General features: G+C 39.7%; 1 protein-coding gene across 2 annotated transcripts in view; it reads left to right on the top strand.

Annotated features, from left to right (window-relative positions):
• dtnbp1a (dystrobrevin binding protein 1a) overlaps positions 1-19,378 on the top strand; it is a 102,841-nt gene that overhangs the window by 8,479 nt on the left and 74,984 nt on the right. For both annotated transcript variants that reach the window (XM_015357661.2, XM_006635862.3), the window contains exons 4-5: positions 4,523-4,583; positions 7,715-7,847. In XM_015357661.2, the coding sequence (XP_015213147.2) occupies positions 4,523-4,583; positions 7,715-7,847 (194 nt within the window). The remainder of the gene's footprint in view (positions 1-4,522; positions 4,584-7,714; positions 7,848-19,378) is intronic.

Below are 19,378 nucleotides of genomic sequence, written 5' to 3'. Positions count from 1 at the left end.
ATGGCACTGAAAAATGACAGAACTTACCCATTATTATTGAGTCAGAAGAGTCCTTTGATTTCCCTAGTGAAAGGAGAAGCGGTTTTACTTAGAAACACCAGGATAAGGCAAGCAATAAAGTTGTAACAGGGGCTTTAGTTAGCCTGTGTTGAGTCCAGTTGTGTTTGTCTGCAAGTCAAAAGCTAAATTGACAAAATGTTAGATATGTCCTCCACTTTACAAGTGAATGAATTTGATCCAGCTGCTTAATATGTTTTACCTTCCTTAGACATGATCAGACAAATGTGCTCTAATCATACTGAGGTGCTGGTTGATAACTGAAGTAAGAAGAGACAGAACATCTTTTTTTCTGATGTAGGACATGGATGTTTCTGTTTTTAACATTTAGAGTGAATGTTCCCAGTACTGCTCAGGGATTTCTTGGGTCTCTCCAGGTTTTTAGACTAAATGGGCTCTTAATGACCAGAATCCGCTCATTATTAGCTTAATTAGTCTATCTTAGCAGCATCTTGCAGCTCTTAAGTTGCTGGTGCTTTGAGACTTGGACAACTTGCAGATACACTGGCCCCCCAGGACAAAGATAAAGAACACCTGCTGTAAGAGCTCGTTTTGTCATTTTTGTCATAACCTGCTGTGTAGAGCAAGTGAATGAGACCCCTCCTGAACAGTTGAAGGAGTTGTGAAATCTGGAGAAGTGCTCTTCCGTAAGTTGTAGGAAGTGTGAAGTAATGCAGTCTGTCAGTTAAGAAACTGCCTGTTAACTGTCGAGGAACAGATTTACAAATTCAGTTTTTGTCTCTCAGTTAATGAGCTAGGCTGTAATGACTTTACCAAAGGTTTCGGAACTGAAGTAGCTGCGGCAGGGTGGTGCATGATATATAGTAAAGCAAAGACGGTCAGCATTTCCTAATGTAATTTTCATGTTCTGTTATTTTGGCATTCATAAAGGTTTTTCTTGGCTAAAACCTGGACCAAAAGATGTTAAGGGAATTTTTATTAACGTCTATATTTAGTAAAAATTACAAAAAATAATTAACTTCCAAACATAACAGAGACTTCTGAGCTATGGAAAAATGTCATTGCACTGTTATCAGAGTAGTCGTGATGGTATACTAGTGTGGGTTTCTGCCACTTACTGCCTATGTTAAATTGCATAAGAACATACAAATGGCTACATACAGGAGGATCTCATTTGGCCCAACGAACTTGGTTGGCTGCTAATGTCTTCAGATCTACCTTGAACCGTGGTTACAGACACTTTGTGGTTTTATAGAGTGCCTGTATCTACCTATCATCAGAACATTTGGACTGATGTAGTATTGTATTGGTTTCTTACATTAGGCTTTTTAGTCAAGAACTGTATGAGACTGTGGTATGCATTGTTAGCAACATGCTATCTGATTGGAAAAGAGGGCCTTCATTTTTATTTCAATAGAAGGCAGAAGAGGCTGACTTTGCTTTGCTCTTTCCCTCATCCATTGCACACAGCGAGAGACTTGGATATGACAAAGCAAATGCATTGAAAGACCAGTTCAATTTTCAAGGTCCAATTTTAAATTTCCAGAGATCGTATTGCCCCTGTGGTGTATTTACAGCTTGTTGGTAGAGCTGGGTGATAATTTGATAACGATAATTATCACGATATAATTTTCCTCGATATAATTTTAACAAAAGTTCGATAAATGTTCGATATATATGTTTATGCTTTGCGCATGATATGCGCATGCGCACAAAATACTGCGCCAGTGCGCATGCCTATTGCAGACCGGGCAGCTGACAGATTTGTTTAATGTTTCTGCTGTTTGGCAACTGTTGTGTTCTTAAAATAGAGTTGTTTAATTTCCCAATTAACTGTCTGGTTTCTTCAACTTTCATTCAGGAGAAAAAATCTGCCTTTAAACTTGGAACAAATAATGATTTGACATTTATCATGATAACTATCGATATCGACTGATATGAAAATTTTTATCGTGATAATGTTTTTGGCCATATCGCCCAGCCCTACTTGTTGGTAAATATGGTAAATATCAGTCCACTGAAAAAGTTGTTCAAAAGATGGCTGAAATACCATGATGTCACTGAGGCTGTTTCCATGACGTCATTGCAGCTGTGAACCCAAACGCCTCATCTGCAAGGGAATAACACAGTTTTGTGTTGATGAGTCGAGTAATATGAGAAAGTGATGTAGGATAAAAGAGAAGGGTCATGAATAAGGGTCACTTATCCACTGTAGGGGCATTCATTATTTAACAAGTTTGTTTTTTTTATTTGGTATATTTAGCAACTCTGGGTAAACGTGCTCTTCAGAGCTCTGTTAGTTCCTTTGGCTGCTGTGTGATTTCCTTTGATGTTGCCCGCTAAGCCAAATAAATCTTTTAGCATGTGTTTTTTTAAATCTGAAAGTTTTTTTTTCATTATTATTCTCAGTACATGCCCTACACATTTTTGCATTGAGTGTTTGAAGTTCTGTATAAGTCTTCAGCACATGCTACTGTATGTCTTGCTTCATAAGAGAGAACTGGATGTCGATGTTTTTTACAAAATGCTATATACTCTATAGGTGTTGTCTATCTGCTTTCAAATCCCCGAAAGTGCCGCCATCTCACCAGAAAATTAACTATTTTTGGCGTTCGACTAGCAAGCTGACTTGGAGACGGGGTAAAAGCTGACCTCTGTGCCTAGAGTTTGGATTTTTATTCTGTTTTTGTGAAGAAAAAGAGTTTGGCCAGGAGATGTCGCACAAACCCCTCAATTTTAGATCTGGCCCACCTCAGCCCTCCTACAGAAAAGAAGCTGTCGCTGCCCCTGACTGAGCCTCTGATGATCATTTTTATTACACTGCAGCCACAAGGAGCCACATAAAAGTCCCTCTTCCGCTAACAAGTGCTTAACACTGAGATGGAGAATAGAGTCTGTCATGCTGTGCACAGTTGCCTGCCTCTTAAATGATTGCTGCGGCATCCATATTTTTCTGTGTGTGGATGTAGGTCATTGTTTGTTGTGGGGTTGTGCTCTTAAAACCTGCTGGGCCACTAGTATGTCTTTAAGTAACTCTATCCCTGTCATATCTTGTTTTCCAGATGGGCAGGGTTAATGGATCACTGCATTACCGTACAGTAGTGTTTCATGCGTAGTCCTTGTTGATCGGGCTGTAGATGTCCTTAAAGCATACTGAGCATTGCAACACTATTGTAACAAAGAAAGCAAAGTCTGAATAAAAGGCCAGAGTGATAAGAAACATTATCAGATGATGCTGCTTCTTCCTGTTTCGTGAAAAATGGCAGTGATAACAGCAGGCAGCTTAATCTCGAGTTGCTCCTCTTGAATGTCTACCTTACTGTGGGTTAATTTATTATGATACTTTGGTAATATGGGTGTGTGGTGGTTAGGATGGTTAAGATGGCACACGCGTGAAAAAGTGTTTTTTTTAATAAAGGCACTATCACACAAGAAGGTTTCGTTTTTTTAAGCTGATATGAATGCTGCCCTGTTCAGATTCTGTAAAATCCTAGCATGAGAAATTCCTTTGATTGCCGAATCTCTTGCTGAAAAACCTAAGTAATGGGCCAGGCTGGAAAAAGTGTGAAAATCTTGAAAGCTGCGAGGATACAGATAAGCAGAGTCACCTAATGAACCTCTGGAGTGGTGAGATGCTTTTTGAAGTGCATCACTGTGATGAAGAGTGGTATAATGACGAACAAACAGGACCTACTTGAATTTATATCATCCTTCACTCATATGAGCATTTCCTTCAAACATTCCTGAGTTAATAAAACGCCAAACATCATTTCACACTGCTTTAAACCTCCATACGTTATCTTTGCTAATGCTCATGTTGCAGAATCGGCCTTATCAAAAGAATTCTCCAGATCAAATAGACGGCTCATATATCTGGAAACCTTGCTGTCCAGCATTTTTGTAATGCAGAAAATGATCAGGTTGCAGCATGACTGTGGGGAGGTTATTATCAGGCATATCTACTGATTTGTCTTTTTCAGAGTAGCTCATGAACTTTAGAAGAGAGTAAGCCTCATAATTCCTGAAATATATGGCTTTAGATTTAAAAACACAGATAAGCGCTAATTTTGGACCACATACTGTAATGTAAATGTACTGTAGGTAAGCGTTTCCAGGGCTGATGCTAACTGGGATCTGTGGAAGGATCCCATGGAGTCTATTTTGTCTTGAGAACTGAACATTATTTTTCTTTTTGTGCGTCACTTTCCTCCAAGCATCAGCCTAAATGAGTTGTTAATCATCTCCTCTCCTCTCCCTGGCACACCCCTCATACCACAGAAAGAGATCTGAAGACAGTGTGTACTTTCACTCTGCTGTGTAAGCTGTCAGGCCATCTGCTCCTTTTCACACTTTGAGACCCCAAGCACCTACAGTAAACCAGTGTTTCCCACATAAGATTCACATAACTCAGGTTCAGACCTGGTGATTTCTGGGATTGCTCCTGTGAGCAAAGGCCTTTACCGCATCAGTCACAGAGGAGTCCTCTTTGTGCTTCTTTTTTTAGATATGAAGATACCTGGGTGACTCTTCACAAACGAGCCAAGGATTGTGCTAAAGCTGCAGAGGTAAGGCTTCTCCCCTAAATGCAGAATGTGCAGTATAGCTCCATATCTAAAACACTCTTTCTCAGCAGTGGATTTATTTACACAGCAGTGATCAAAAACCTATATAATGGCATCATCCGTCTGTGAACAGAACACCAGAGCCTGCTAGCACGGAGTGTGTGTACAGGCTTTGATTTCATGGGAGGTGGTGTCTCTTAAATGTGAATGTCAGATATAAATATGTATATAATTCCATGGTACGTTTTCATCAGACTGAAGTTATTCATTACTGTATGTTTAATATCTGAATCAGTCCAGAGAAGAGCCGCAACATAGATTCCAGTGCTTACCAAACTGCCACTTTTTAGTCTTGGATATACAAGACGTCAAGGGCGTTAACTGTATAGATATCAGAACCGACAGCAGAATGCTAAGCACAGGACACAAATGGAGACCAAAATGTATTCAAAGCTGCAATTGGAAGTCCCTAGTTCTGGAATAAAGTACCTTGCAATGTTGATGAAGCCTGTAACCTGGGTTTGTTCATGAAGCAGCTGGATGAGATTCTTGGATCAATTAACTGCTAACTGCCAAACAAGCTAGATGGCATCAGTTACTTTGTAGTGCTACATTTTGTCTCCAGGAAAGCACCTTTCAAGTCAGTGTCAAGACTGATTTATAATGCAGCTGAGGAATCTAATTATTTTGGAAGATTTCCGGTTCATTGCCTCTGGGGCATTATGCGGTCCTTAATTTTCAAAATGTCTTACACAAAGGTAATAGTTTGAAGTGAGTGAAAAATGAATTTCTCCCCATTTTTTTCAAACTTAGAGTTCTCCCAGTACGCAAATCTATAAGAGTGCATCTTGACAACAACTTTTACTTATAAAATAAAGTATGTCATCCCCAAATTATAGAAATAAACATCCGTTTTTTTGTGTGATGGTATATTAGCGGAGAGCGAATCTGAAGTAACTTGATTTCACATCTTATTCCTTTCAAAAATAAACTGATGTAAGTTTAGCTGTAGCTTGGATTCACAAGGTCATTGCAATAATGAGCAAGCAAATAAAAAAATCTACCATCTGAAGACCAAAACAAATAGTTTGGCTGAGAGTCATGAATATTAGTGATTTGTGTGACTTGGTATGAGGTTTTTTTTTGGCTGTGTGGCTGAGCTCTGGCTCCTGGAATGTCTAGCTGCTTTGAGCGACATGGGGGAGGTAGGCTGCTACGGCCTCCTTTTTTCAGTCGCCCTTTACCCACGGATAAAGGTTCGTCCTTTATCCTTGATGCTGTATGGGAGGGTGTTCTGTGCTCCTCATCTGTTAGTGGAAAACAGTCAAACATGTTAGTCATATGTATTAATAGACTGAATTCTTTCATTCAAAGGCATTGTAGTTCTTGGCCAGACAGAACTTTAATCCCTATGCAGCTCACAAGTCTCAATCTCTTTGTTCGATTTCTCAGATTAAAATTGGTCTTTTTCATTCCTCTAAATTTGGAATTCCTAATCTAGATGTTACTCCGCTGCTTGAAATCCATGTGCAAGACGACAGGGATGAAGATTGATCTGAGCCTCCCTAACGCCAACATCTGCTTCTGTCTTTTAAGTGTCAGATATGCCAAATTAGCACATTCTGCCAAGCCATTTAGCCCAGGAGGAAAGCACTTAGTCCTGTTTGGTCCCCACCTGGCCTCAGCTGGGAACTGTTCATCAGGGCTGCTGTGGTGCAGTGAAATAAATTAATCCGAGCCACGTTTCTGCTGGCAAATTGTGAATTCCTTATGTTTCCCACCTAAGAAACTAAAGATAGTTTCCGTCTTTATCTTTCGGTCATTAATCTCCTGCATGTTCAGTGAGATTGCAGCCCAATAGGTTGTGGAAGGTGATGCCTGAATGCACTGCTAATACAGGCACAACAGGAGGCAAAGAACTTTGCAGTGTTGGGAAATTGTTTTTTCTTTGTTTCCGTTTGTTAAAAAAATAGAATTCCCCAGAATGTTTTCTTCTATCGCTCTCTCTTTTGCACACCCACGCATGACATTTTTAGAATCCTGTTTGCTTTCTTATCTTAAGAGGTTTTCTAGGTGCAAATTGGGACTGTTATTGGGCAGCGGAGCACTTTTAGCAACAGACTGCTCCAGCTACGGTGTTCAAGGGAACGTCTCCGCAGGTCTTTCCTCCCGGCGGCTGTCAGGGTGTATAACGCTGCCCTAGGGTAGGACTGTTAGCCCTTCATTTGTTCGTCTATGGACAACATGTTGCTCCATTGTACTTTTTGGACACTCAATCTGTATATACCCATGCACATTTTGCACATATTGTATTGTTTTTACAGTGACTGTGATCATATTTTGTACACACCTATGTATTTATTTTTATCTATTTTATTTTATATTTATTTTGTATTACTGTACGTATTCTAATTTTTCGTCTATCCTGATGTCTGTTTTTTTTTTTTTGCTTGTCTTGGGCTGCTGTAACACATTGATTTCCCTTTGGGATCAATAAAGTCTTATCTATCTATCTAAACCCTCGACAAAACAAGTGACTCACTGGCAGGGCAAGAAAGTTCCTTCTCAACAAGATCCTTTCCTCTAAAAAAGGTCCAGAATAAAGAGGTTTCGATTGCGAGCTCTAAAAGGGGGCATCAGACCTATTGTGAGTTAGAATACGAAAAATACAGGAGTGGGATAGAAGCAACACTTCTTACCCTCGAGGGTGAGGGTGCATCACAGGACAGGACAGGCAGCAGTACTAACACCGGGCTTTTTTAACTAGGCTACCACACCACCCGGCACAGAGATCACCCTTATTATTTAATGTGCCTGAAGCAAGCTTACATACGTTCCCTGTTGACACTGCTGAGCGTTTGTACCCAGGGGTGCCACTCATTTAAACAGGTACCTACTGTATGCCTGTTGTGTGGTCTGTGTGCTTCCATCTAAACAGGCCTTAAACAGCCAAGCAGATGATAATACCATTTGAATGACTCTCAGAAGCTTCATCAATGTGAAATTGCTATAAGACTTTTTTTGGGGGTTACGTACTGTAGGTACCATAAGTGTGTAGTGTTCGCGATGAGTGAATCGCAGGCCTATAGCTGGGCTGTGCATAATAGGAAGGTGCCCTGTGCTTCTGACCGCAGGTTGTGGATGGAGAAGTGGTTATGCTGTCTGCCCACTGGGAGAAGAGGAGAGCCGCGGTCCTGGAGCTCCAGGAACAGCTTCAGCAAATTCCGGCTTTCCTGGCGGAGCTGGAGTCTGCCACTTCGCGGATTGGTACGTGCCCTACTCTTCAGAAAAGACCCTTCTAATAATGTTCTGGAACTTGGATGTGGTTTTCTGTATACGTCCCTGAAACGGTCACAGATCAGAAACACACAATTTTTTCTATAGATTGACGGTGGAGAAACATCAGGTTCCCTCATCTTGAGCAGGGACGTAGTGTTTTTGTGTGAACTTTTGTTGTTGATTTTTGTTTAGTGATGGTGCCTGAAGGACAGAAACTGTAAATAGATCTGAAAAAGGAAACTTAGTCAGGGTGTTAATTGCTGTATGCACTGTATGTGATGCAGGTTAGAGAGACTAAGTTTTATTATACTTCTGCAGTTTTTAGTTAGACTAAAAACCTTGCTGCTTTTGCCTTTCCCAGTCGGTTGGTAACAGGTGCTACAAGTCTGATTTTAAGGTGAGTCCACCTTCAATGAAAGTACCTTTAAACGCTTGCCAGCCAGCTGTAATGCTTGAGTTAGTGCCACAGCAGATGACCGTGATTGATGTGTGTGGAGAAGGCACATGGGGTGATTCAGCTGGTACATTTGATCGCTGCTGCCAGTTGGAGCTGGAAAAGGCAGTAAGGGGCAGCAGGCGCGTAACTTCAGTACCTTTTTGTTTAACCCTAATCCTTGAACTGGGCCAAAACCAGAGGATGAATCTTTGCTGGTTCTCTTGCAGCACTAGTGTCTGCAGCCCAGAATGTGATTTATTAGTTTTCAGTTTGCTTTGCAAAAAAAAAAAAGCGTAAAGATGCAAATTAGGTGTTGCTATGAAGCTCATATGCAAGGTGAAGTTTGTCCATCTGTGGTTTGATATTCTTAACTTTGGCTTTAACCTCTGTGGTTAATTAATTGTTTAGTGTAGCAGTTCTCTAATCTACAGCTGATCAGGGATGTGCATGAAATGGGTCATAGATTTGCTTCAAGCTTCCTAGTATCTGTCCATTACCTGCTGGGTCGCCAGATGTCAAAAACAGGTTTGAAATTTGACTTTTGTTCCTGAGCAGCAGGTTGTTGTAGGAAAGTCTTCAGGCATGATGTTTCAGTTGAATTAGTGCCCATTGCAAGGGCAATAGGAAAAGGGTGAAGTTTATTAAACTTGAAAATGGCAAATACAGTTTTTGGGAATCTCACCAGTTTTATATTTTAAATAATTCAATTTCTTTCAGAGTATCTTCAGCCTTTTCATGCAGTCCGTCTGCCTGTTCCACAATGCAAAGCCAGAAAGGGCAATGGGATTACTTAAACTGTGGATTACAGTATCCATGGAGATAATGGAATATGATGATACAGATGAGCAGAGATTAATTTAATCTTATGGGACAAAAGGAAAATAAATTATGTATTAACAAAGTAAGTTCCTCGGTATCCAAGCTTCAGAAGAGAAATCAGTTAAATCTGTTGGGTTAGAAACCTTTGTATTGTTGAAATGTTTCTGAAGTACATGCCGGAAGAATATGTTTTAAATCTCTAGTTGCATTTTCCAGGTCAGTAAGGTGCACCTGGACGCCATTAAATTGAACAAACAGCTTGATGCAGCATTTCTGGTCCTGTTTGCAAGCTGGAGGAAATTATTTTTAACAGCAGGATATTATGACAGCGTAGAGGAAAACTGCGCTAGTTTCTTGTCCTTGAAGTCATTTTATTTATTTATAACACATCTTCTTGGTTTTCTCTTGAATTTTGAGGGTTCATTCTGTTAAAACAAAGCACTTAAAGTTATCAGTAAATACTGTCCTTCGTACGCTTTAATGAACTTTGATTTTGGATAAAACTGATTTTATCTCTCTTTCATCTTTAATTGTCCTTAGGATATTTGTCCTGAATACAAAATTTCACATTCTCTTCATCTTTAAGAAATGAATTTCTGGTTAACAACTTACAAGCAACACAAATATTTTTTTTTTCACATTCACAGAACAATATTGATTTGAGGAATGCATTGGGACTTCTGTTAATTATAATTTTAGGTCTTATATTTTAACCATTGGTTAATGTAGGAATTGTCCCTATTACAGACAGCCCTGCACTCAGTGCGTTTTCTGTTTCAGTTAGTGTTCCGCAAGTTGAATTTCCCTTAAATCAGATTTCAGTTTTGAGTCATGAGCACACCGACAATTTTATACTTTCATGGTAGGAGGTTCCTGTACTGTTCTATCCACTGCTTACTTAGAAATGATGAACACGCTGTTTTCTGCAAGAAAATAGAACATCGTTAAATAGTACCTTGAGATGTTGCATACGTAGACAAATATAGGTACATTTCTGAAGAAATGTTGAAAAACATTAATAAGAAGTGCACTGGATGATGGACTGTGGCAAATGTGCAGTGCTGGCTGAATTGAAGGAACTGAAAATAACTGTTCTCTCAATAAAGCGGCATGCCTCTGGGGTATGAGGTCATAGAACAATGTTCTGAGCTCATGTGCTGCAGACAAGGAGGGGAAACCAACATATCAGTGTTGTAGTTGAATCTTCCCTGCCTCCTGGAGGCAAATCCCATCCACTACAGCTTCAGTCAAACTGAAATCTTGTACTGTAAAGAAGTGACTTGTTAAAATTTGTCAGTGACACAACTGTGACATTGGGATTTAGTACATGAGGTAAGTTTTTTTTTTGGACCTTGTATATATAGTTTTATACCTTCATAATTTATATTGATATTTGTTTTGCATCTAAAAATGTTGCATGCTTCTTTGGAACATTTTTAGGTGTAAAAAATCTAAACATCAGAAATTGATTTTGAAAATCAACTTTACCATATTTCACAGAGCAATTATTTGAATTGAGCAATTATTTTCAATTATTATTTCATTCAGGTACAGCACTTGCTCCGTTTTGTGAAATACTTTGACGAGCAGGGAGTCGCTGAGGTCATTTTCTTCAAAAACTGTTAGGTAGAGCTGTTTGAATATGAACTACAGTAGTTAAATGAAAAAAGCTCCCAGTGGTCTGAGCTGCCCGCAAACTACAAAGTATTTATGTGATTTCTTTTGTGGTATTTCCTATCAGATTAATGCATTTCAATTCGATGAATTGCTAGTGTAAACAATTAAATTTGATTTAACTTTGTCATCTGGGTGGAGTTTGCATGTTGTGGTGGTTGTGTAGGTTTTCATCAAGAGATCTTCCAAAATATATGCTGAGTAGGCTAATGCACGGCCCCTAAAGTTTCCTGTGCACAAAAACAGAAAAATTAGAGTTAAATAGATGGTCACAGTACACATTTATACTAGCAGTTTTTCCCCACTATACAATCACTTTGTATACCTTCCTCATATACTTTTATCCTTCAGTTAGCTCCTAAATGCACCGTACCACACTGTTCAGTTGAAGGAGAGGTTTGTGCATCAAGGAGGCTGATCAGAGAGGCACTGCTGGGGGATGTAGCAAGCACACAGTTGAATTAGGTACTTAGAGCTTAGCTGTTAAATGATCACATCAGGTTTGAAAATCAGGATTAGAATTGGTAGCAATTGCATTAACATTGATCAGTGATGGTTAAATGGACTCATTGATTGTGCTTTTGGAGGAAAAGTAAATCTGATAACATTTGGAGTGGCACCTCAATGACCCTCAATGAATAACACATTGGCACAGATTGATTTTTGCTTTGGAAACCTCCTTAAAATCTGAAAATTTTAATATTAATATTGTTTACTGGGTATTTTCATATAGGCCATTAACCAATGTCCATATTGGATGAAAATTTGTCTTTGCCTTTTTAAATTAAGACTGTGTTATCTGGCTTGCTGCTTGTGTTCTTAAAAAAAGGTCAAATTCTCGTCACTCCACAGCTGCATTCACTGGCTACCTCTGAAATATAGAGTAATAAGATCTTTACCTTGCAAAGCTTTACATGAGTGCTCCACTGTATTTGAAAGTCTTTATCAGCTGTTTGTGCCACAAAGCGAGTTGAAATCTATGGCTGACTGAGCCCTTACTGTACAGAAAATAAATTCTGTCCTGATTCTGTGAATATTTTCAAAGTAGCTAAAGATTTATTCTCATGTCTTTTAATTTTGTTTGAATGTATTCTTGTGTAGGACTTTGAGATACAAGAATTGGCGCTATACTGTATCAATAAAAATCTGATTTTATTTTTAGCATAGAAGTGGTTAGCCTTTTCTATTGCACTGTGGTTGTTGTGCTTAGATTTATCATGATGTTCAAAAGGATTTAAGAATATATATTCTAAAAAATGTAGTTGAAATTATTTTATTATTAAAATATCCTCCTCCATTCATTAGTGTTTTCCAGTACCATTCATCAATATTTTCTTCATGGTACGTCTAGAGCTCTTCCCAGACTTCTTAAAAGTCCGTGCCCTTGATAATTAAATACTACTGTTTTCTAGAGACATACTTTCATTATATACAGTATTTACAAGAGCCGTCTTAGACAAAGCTGTGCAGCAGACTTGATCGACTAGTGTCTTCACCAATACCTGTCTCCCACTAGATGGCGGCTTAGTCAGATACAGTACTGTCATTTAATTCTTAATCATGCTTCACCGGCTTAAAGCTCTGACAACACAAAACCAAAACCCTTTTTTAATTTCAGGTTAATTGTCTCCTACCTTTTTTCTTTACTTGAAAAATTTACTTCCTTTCCTTTACTGTTAGTTTAAAAAACACCTTAGTTCAGTGCAGAAAGCATTCAGTATCTAATTTATAGCAGTATTAATAAGCAGAAAATTAAGCCTAGTAATGGATTATTCGTTTCTCTTCTTGTCTGGGTTTCTGCCTTTTGGAATTATAGATCTTCCTAATCATCCCATGAGGGACTGGCTTTCTAACAGTACCTGGTTATAAAGATTTTTTCTTTTTATGCTTTCTTACTGTTAAAACATTGCAGTCTTCTTTTCCTGGTTATGACCCTTATATTTTCAGTGTGGATACTTATATGCATATTTTTCCAGTATAATAAATATGCATGTTAATGAAAGAAAAGTAGGTGAACCTCCCAGCTTCCACACATACACAGTATCTTGTAAAGCACATATTGACATTTTTTTTGTGTCCGTGACTTTAGTCCACTGTGGTCTGTCCCCTGCAAACCACACACATCAAAGCTGATTTCTACAACTGTTTTTAGCAATGAGTTTAGAAATAAAATGTGGAACTTTCCAGAAAGAAGGCTTCACAGGAAAATCTGTGCTGGCACAGAGGTCACAGAGGGGAGCCGAGTTGGTTACAAATGTTCAATTCAAGAACAGCGGGATATGTACACCTTTACCAGATAGTTCAAGGCAGATGTATTGTCCCATTTGGCGGTGGGCAAAAGGCAATTCCTCTAACCAAAGAAAAATGGGACTCTTTCAAATCCCTGTGGGATGGCCTCTGTGAGAAACGTCTGCTGTTCATTAAGCATTAGATTCATCCACACAGATGTTTAGACCCACTGCATGCTTATCTGAGGAGGCCGGCAGATGTGCCTTTCAAAAGCATTTCTGGTCAACATGTAGTTAGGCATCTTGGGAGAACAGTTTCTGTAAGCAAACCACCAGGTAAACAAAAGCATCCCTGTCTTTTTCTTCCACCAGTTCTGTTGTGGAGATGAAGCACAGCTCACTGTGGACAGGTAATCTGTGCTTTTACCACAATCACTGGAATGCTAATTTGTTTGTCCCATGTCATTATTCAGTCTGTGATTTTACTCTCACCTTACATGGGAGTGCATTGCCATACATAACTTCCAGCTGTGAGTAAACACTTTATAAAAACATTAGAGCACCACAGCAGAGAGCAGCTGCCTTGAATGTTAATGACGGACAGTACCAGTGCATGACCACTTGGCAGCAGTGTGCACCAACAGTCTTTCTCCTAGTGGATTTTTGCTTTAATCTTGGGAGAAATATGCAAAGTGTTACTTGCATTTGCTGTTATGGAGCTGATGTCTTCATGGGGAGCACGTCAGGAATATGTACACACATTGATTAATCAAGGAAACAGCACTGAAAAGGCTTTCTTTTGCTATGTACAGTAAATCCTGCAGCCGGCTGAGAGCTATTGAATGGTGAGCTGTGCCTTTTAGGAGAGATTAACCCTGCAGCGTCCTCCAAAGATGTGAAACCACCTGATACAGATTCAGATCTTCTCAAACAGGAAGCTCTGAAGAGATGGCATTTCAGAAGCAGCTTCTCATGCACATCATTTTATGTCTATAGTTTAACTTTCAGGAGGAGTAATTCACTACTGTTATACATAAAAAATAAAGTGTTTTTCTTAATTTCTATATTGGTATTTTTTCTGCTGTCTGGGTTGCTCTTTCAGTAATGCAACCAATTCTTTCAATGGAACAGTTCACAAAATAATACTGCAGGGTTTCTTATGAAGTCCTGCATGTTACAGACTGTGTTGAGGTCTTTGCTGATGAATAGCAAAAACAAGAATATAGAAATTGGAAGCCCATTCAAACAGGGAGCAGGTATTTAATGGGATACCTCCTGGCATTCTGATAGCAAGGATGAATTTGAGAAACACGAGATGATTGACCCGCTAATCTTCATGAGACAACCTCCGAATTGGATTTAGGCTTTTATGTTGGTTCATTTTTGACAAAATCCATTGCATGGATACAGTGACCAAAGATATCCAAAAAAGGCATCCATGGACACTATTGTATGCCGACGATGTTATGATAGCAAGTGAAACGCGGCACAGCCTCGAACAGCAAGTACAGGAGTGGAAGACGCTTTTTGAACGATTCGGGATGAAATTGAACATCAAGAAGATGGAGTACCTGGAATGCGTTGATCAAACCGATGCCACAATCGCAGCTGGTGGGGTCCAACTGAACAAAGTGACACAGTTCAAGTACCTAGGCTCATGTGTCAACTCTGACTGCACTACCCTCCAAGACGCCAAGATGTGAGTCAGCACTGCCTGGATGAAATGGCGGGAGGTCACTGGAGTACTGTGCGACAAGAAGATCCCTTTGCGCCTAAAATCCAAAGTCTACTGCTCAGTGGTCAGACCAGTGGCCCTGTACGGAACTGAATGCTGGCCAATGACAGAGAAGCATGAACAGGCACTCCATACGATGGAAATGAAGATGCTGCGATGGACCCTCGGCTTGACAAGACTAGACCATATCATGAATAAAGAGGTGCGAAAAACACTCGAAGTCGCCCCAATCACTGAGAAAATGAGGGAATCGCGCCTGCGATGGTATGGACACGTGCTCCGCAGCAATGACACATCAATGGCAAAGACCACCCTCGAATTGAATGTGGAAGGACGCTGGCCCCGGGGACGACCTTTTACGCGCTTGCTGGATCAGCTGAAAGACGACATGCGCCTCGCGAAAGTCACCTGCCGAGACGCCTCAGACCGTACGAAGTAGAAAAATCGGTGCAAACAAGCAGACCCCACATAAGTGGGAAAATGCGTAGAAGAAGATTTTTGACAAAAGCAAAGCAAGTGCTTTATAATATAAATCAAGGCACTTTATACTTGAACTACTCAAGCATCATGTCATACCATGTTTGGAGGTGGTTACAGTAGTTAGCGTTTTTTGCATTTTAAATTTGAAAAGACCTAAAAGAAAGGTAATGCAACAGCAAACAGAAAATCAGAAGCCAAATTGAGTGGTAAATAGAAATTAAGGAAGTTGTGTGTTAAAAGGTAAAATGTTATTATAATCTCCTTTTCTCTTCTCTGCTGTTTTTCCACTTTTGCTCTGGAACGCTGTGTAACTCAAGATAGTGTCTTTAGTGGTCCTGGAAGAAAATATTCCTGCCAGTGAAGCCCTTGGTCAAATAAAAGACGACACAGATGTACCAAGAATCACTCTGTTGTACTGTGGAATACCCTACACTGATGGATTCTGACTCGAGTGCAATTAGAACTGGAAGCCCAGACCTGTTCTCTTCTTTAGCGCACCTGGGGCTCATATTTTCTATGTAAATCAGATCCTTGCCAACATATCCGATTAGCTGTGAAAACATCGTGACTCATTGTAATGCTGTGAGCTGTTCTGCCTGCACTGCCTCCACCCTGAAGGGGTATTGAGGAGCCTCTGTTGTGATGGGCCAGTGTGCCCATTGTGATGTCAGTGATGCTGGTGCCTTCTGGCGCACAGTGGGTTTGTCTTCCTCTGGCACTGTGGTCACAAGAAACAGAGCCTGCTCTCTCTGTGTGTGTCCAGTACCAGTCTCCAGACCCTGGGAGAAAGACTGCCTTTTATAATCAGAGCCGTCTCGGCGGAAGCTGTTCTTGGCGTGTGTGGCTGGGACCAGAGCTTGCAGCCCTCCTTTGTTAAAGATTCCAATCATGTGGGATCAAATTACAAATACTGTCACTTCTTAAACTTCTTTACCTTCGATCTGTGGGACGCAACGCGTGCTGATAGAATGAGCAGTAAAACTGATCATTTCTCCTTGCACGTGTGCGCACTGAGACACGTGTGGGAGTATGGATGAATTATTCAGTCTTATTCCATATTTCTGTCTCATAATTCTGAATCGCAACATCTGAATGGGTTCTGTATGCTTGAGAAATATTTCAGTTGTTTCGCCAGCTGCTGTTTTTCTTCATAGGAGCAGAGGAGTTTTGCCTTAATTTATGTGCGTAGTGTTTTCATTATCAAATGGCCTTTATGTGACTTAATTCAGGCAGGCAAAATCCAGTGCTTATATGCTTTTCCCACATGTCCTTTCTGTGCAAGTACTGTTTTGTTACTCTGCGGCCAAACTAAAGTAGACCATCACGTTGTCAAAGAGAAAATGCTAGCAAGACGTTTTGATTAAAATGCCTCAGTGACCCATGGAACCTGGAAGAAAATTAAACAATTCTTAAAGATACCAGCACTAACTGATTCCAAGTGCAGCCATATGATTGACATATAGAGACTTTTTAAAATGAGGAACATAAGGTATTACACATGAAGACTGGTATTAGCTTTCCTGTTTAACAGCAGTTGGGGTTTGCTTTGGATTTATAGAATAAATCTTGGGCAGGATATAAAATGTCTGCCTGTTTGTGTGGGAGGCATTTAAACTTGGAAGTTTTGAAGTAACTTGGATATGTACAGTACGTTCTCTTTAGTTTGGTGTGCTTGATTAACCATTTCTGACAAATATTTTGGTTCAGTTAAGTATATTTTGCACTCAAATGAGTGGAACATTGCATCAATTCTTTGAAGAAATTTTGAACCCCAATCCTTACCTAGTGCAAACCCATAACGAGGGTTAGGGTTAAGATTCCTGGAAAACGTAGACAGTTTTTGATGGCATGGCTGTGTTTTAGAACATAAATGATATCTTCAGAATTTATTTCGCATATATTGCTACACTGCATTGGTCATTTTGAATGGCTGCATCTGTAGTTTAGTTAAGGGTAATGTGAAAAATAACTCTCACACTGAGATTGTAATAACAGTGGTAGTACAGTAGATATGTGAATGTAAAACACAGCTGGGTAAGTTGAATGAGGTATTTGTCCTGACAGACCATAGATTTGTTTTTCATAGATTTTTATTGTACAATTTATCCGCTTATTCTCAGTAATCACGTAAAAAGTGCTAGGGAGCTCCATTAAATGTCTGGTTCACTTTTTACATGTGGCACTGTGGATTCAGACCAGACATCCGTTGGTATTGATGAGCTGCTTATGAAGATCGATGGATGCCTCAGACATATTTGTACTGAAAACTTTTACCAACCCCTGTCATTGGGTACATACAGACCGCAGAAAGGTTTCAAATGGAAGGAGGCCATTTGGGCTATCAAGCTTGTTTGGCAGTTAGTGCTCTAGCTAAGCGATCCAAGGATCTCATTTAGTTATTTCTTGAAAGACGCCAGGGTTTCAGCTTCAACAACATGGCTTGGGCTCCCTATGCCAGACTCCTGTCATGTTTTGTGCATAAAAAAAGTGCCTCCTGAGCTGATATTCATATAAAATCTGATATGCATTTCCACTGTTTCCAGGATATGTTTCCACTGGTCAGCTGGTTCATGTTTCCCTGATGATTGTGAAGTCCATACATGGGGCCTGCGCTCTTGTGGATTTTGAATATTTGAATCGCATCCCTCCCTTAGTCTTCTTTTCTCAAGACTAAAAAAATATATTTTCACTTAGCTTATGAGAGCCGAACATTCCTTTAAGCCCGGGAATATATCTGGTAGCTCCTTTCTTTGGATTGATTCCAGGGCAGCAGTATATTTTTCGTAATGTGGTGACCAAAATCGAACACAATATTCTAAATGAGTGCTTTGTACAATATAGGCATGAAATCCCTTGATTGAAATTCTGCACTTTTAACTATATATTGTATGCTGACGTTGTCACCTTTGTTATTGCTTCACCACAGAAGGTGTAAATGCTGTATCAACATACTGTAAAAACCTACATTATTTATAGCTTCTTCAAACTCTTCCAAGTGTTCATGTGGGGAACTAAAGTTGACACCAGAGGGCGCTAGGTGAGCTCGCTGTGATCTCTGTGTGTGTCCATAATGATTTGTATGCATGTTGTGATAGAAAGTGGTGCTCTACAGAGCACAGTTTTCCAAGTATAGTTGCTTGAGTACTAAAACTTTGCAAGCAGAGTGTTTAACATGATGAATGGGATATTCGATATGTTATATTTGATGTTACACTGCTGCAAATCCAATACAAATAAGGCCTTACAATTCCGATGCACATGGTCAAGGTTTTTGTATTTTTTGTGAAAAATACTCTTGCTCAACAAGTTTAGAATAACGCCTTGCACATATATTTGCCATGTTTAATCCCAAAAGATGTTTGGATCTAAGAAAATACTTTACTTCAAAGTATTTCAGTGAAGTGAAGTATCAGAAATGATTGTATAGTTGTTAGGAGCAGGGAGAGGAATGAAAACGGGGGCTGCAGGACAAAGGTAATCTCTGTGTAAACACAGTGAATATTGATGGTTTTAACAGTAACCTGGCTAATGAACCAAATAGTTTTTACCCTAGATTTGACAAGCATGACCTTAGTGAAGAAATCGAGGAAGAGAATCTCAATGGTCCCACCAAGGCTGAATTTGTCAATGCAGAAAATGAAAAGTCAGTGAGCAGGTACTGAGATCATGTGCCAAGCAGCTCAGTACTGTGTTTCATTTTATTTTCAAAATATCTCTGAATCAGCAGAAAGTACCCAAAATTTGGAAACAGGCAGCAATCCTACGAGTTCCAAACACAAATCCCCTAGGACACTGAATAATTTCAGGCCAGTGGTATTGTCCTCATTGATTATGTAGTCATTTGAGAAAATAGTTAAAAGGCATGTGCTCCATCAGGTAGAGCACCTGCTGGATCCCATGCAATTTGCCTACAGCTCTAATAGAGGGTAAATTGTCTCATATCAAATTAGCTTTTTTCTTCCACTTGGTCTCCTCAGGGCTGTCTGTCCCCATACATTCTGTATACAGTCAGCTGTAGAAGCCCTTTTGAGGACAGACACATCATTAAGTTTCCCGATGACACTGTCATTGTCAGTCTCCTCCAGAATGTACTGTAGATACTTGATCACAGGTCTGCAGTAGATTATTTTATTGAATGGTGTAACAA

Source organism: Lepisosteus oculatus, chromosome 10 (assembly GCF_040954835.1).
Source record: "Lepisosteus oculatus isolate fLepOcu1 chromosome 10, fLepOcu1.hap2, whole genome shotgun sequence".
Taxonomy (NCBI): domain Eukaryota; kingdom Metazoa; phylum Chordata; class Actinopteri; order Semionotiformes; family Lepisosteidae; genus Lepisosteus; species Lepisosteus oculatus.
This window is presented reverse-complemented; position numbering and strand designations above follow the sequence as displayed.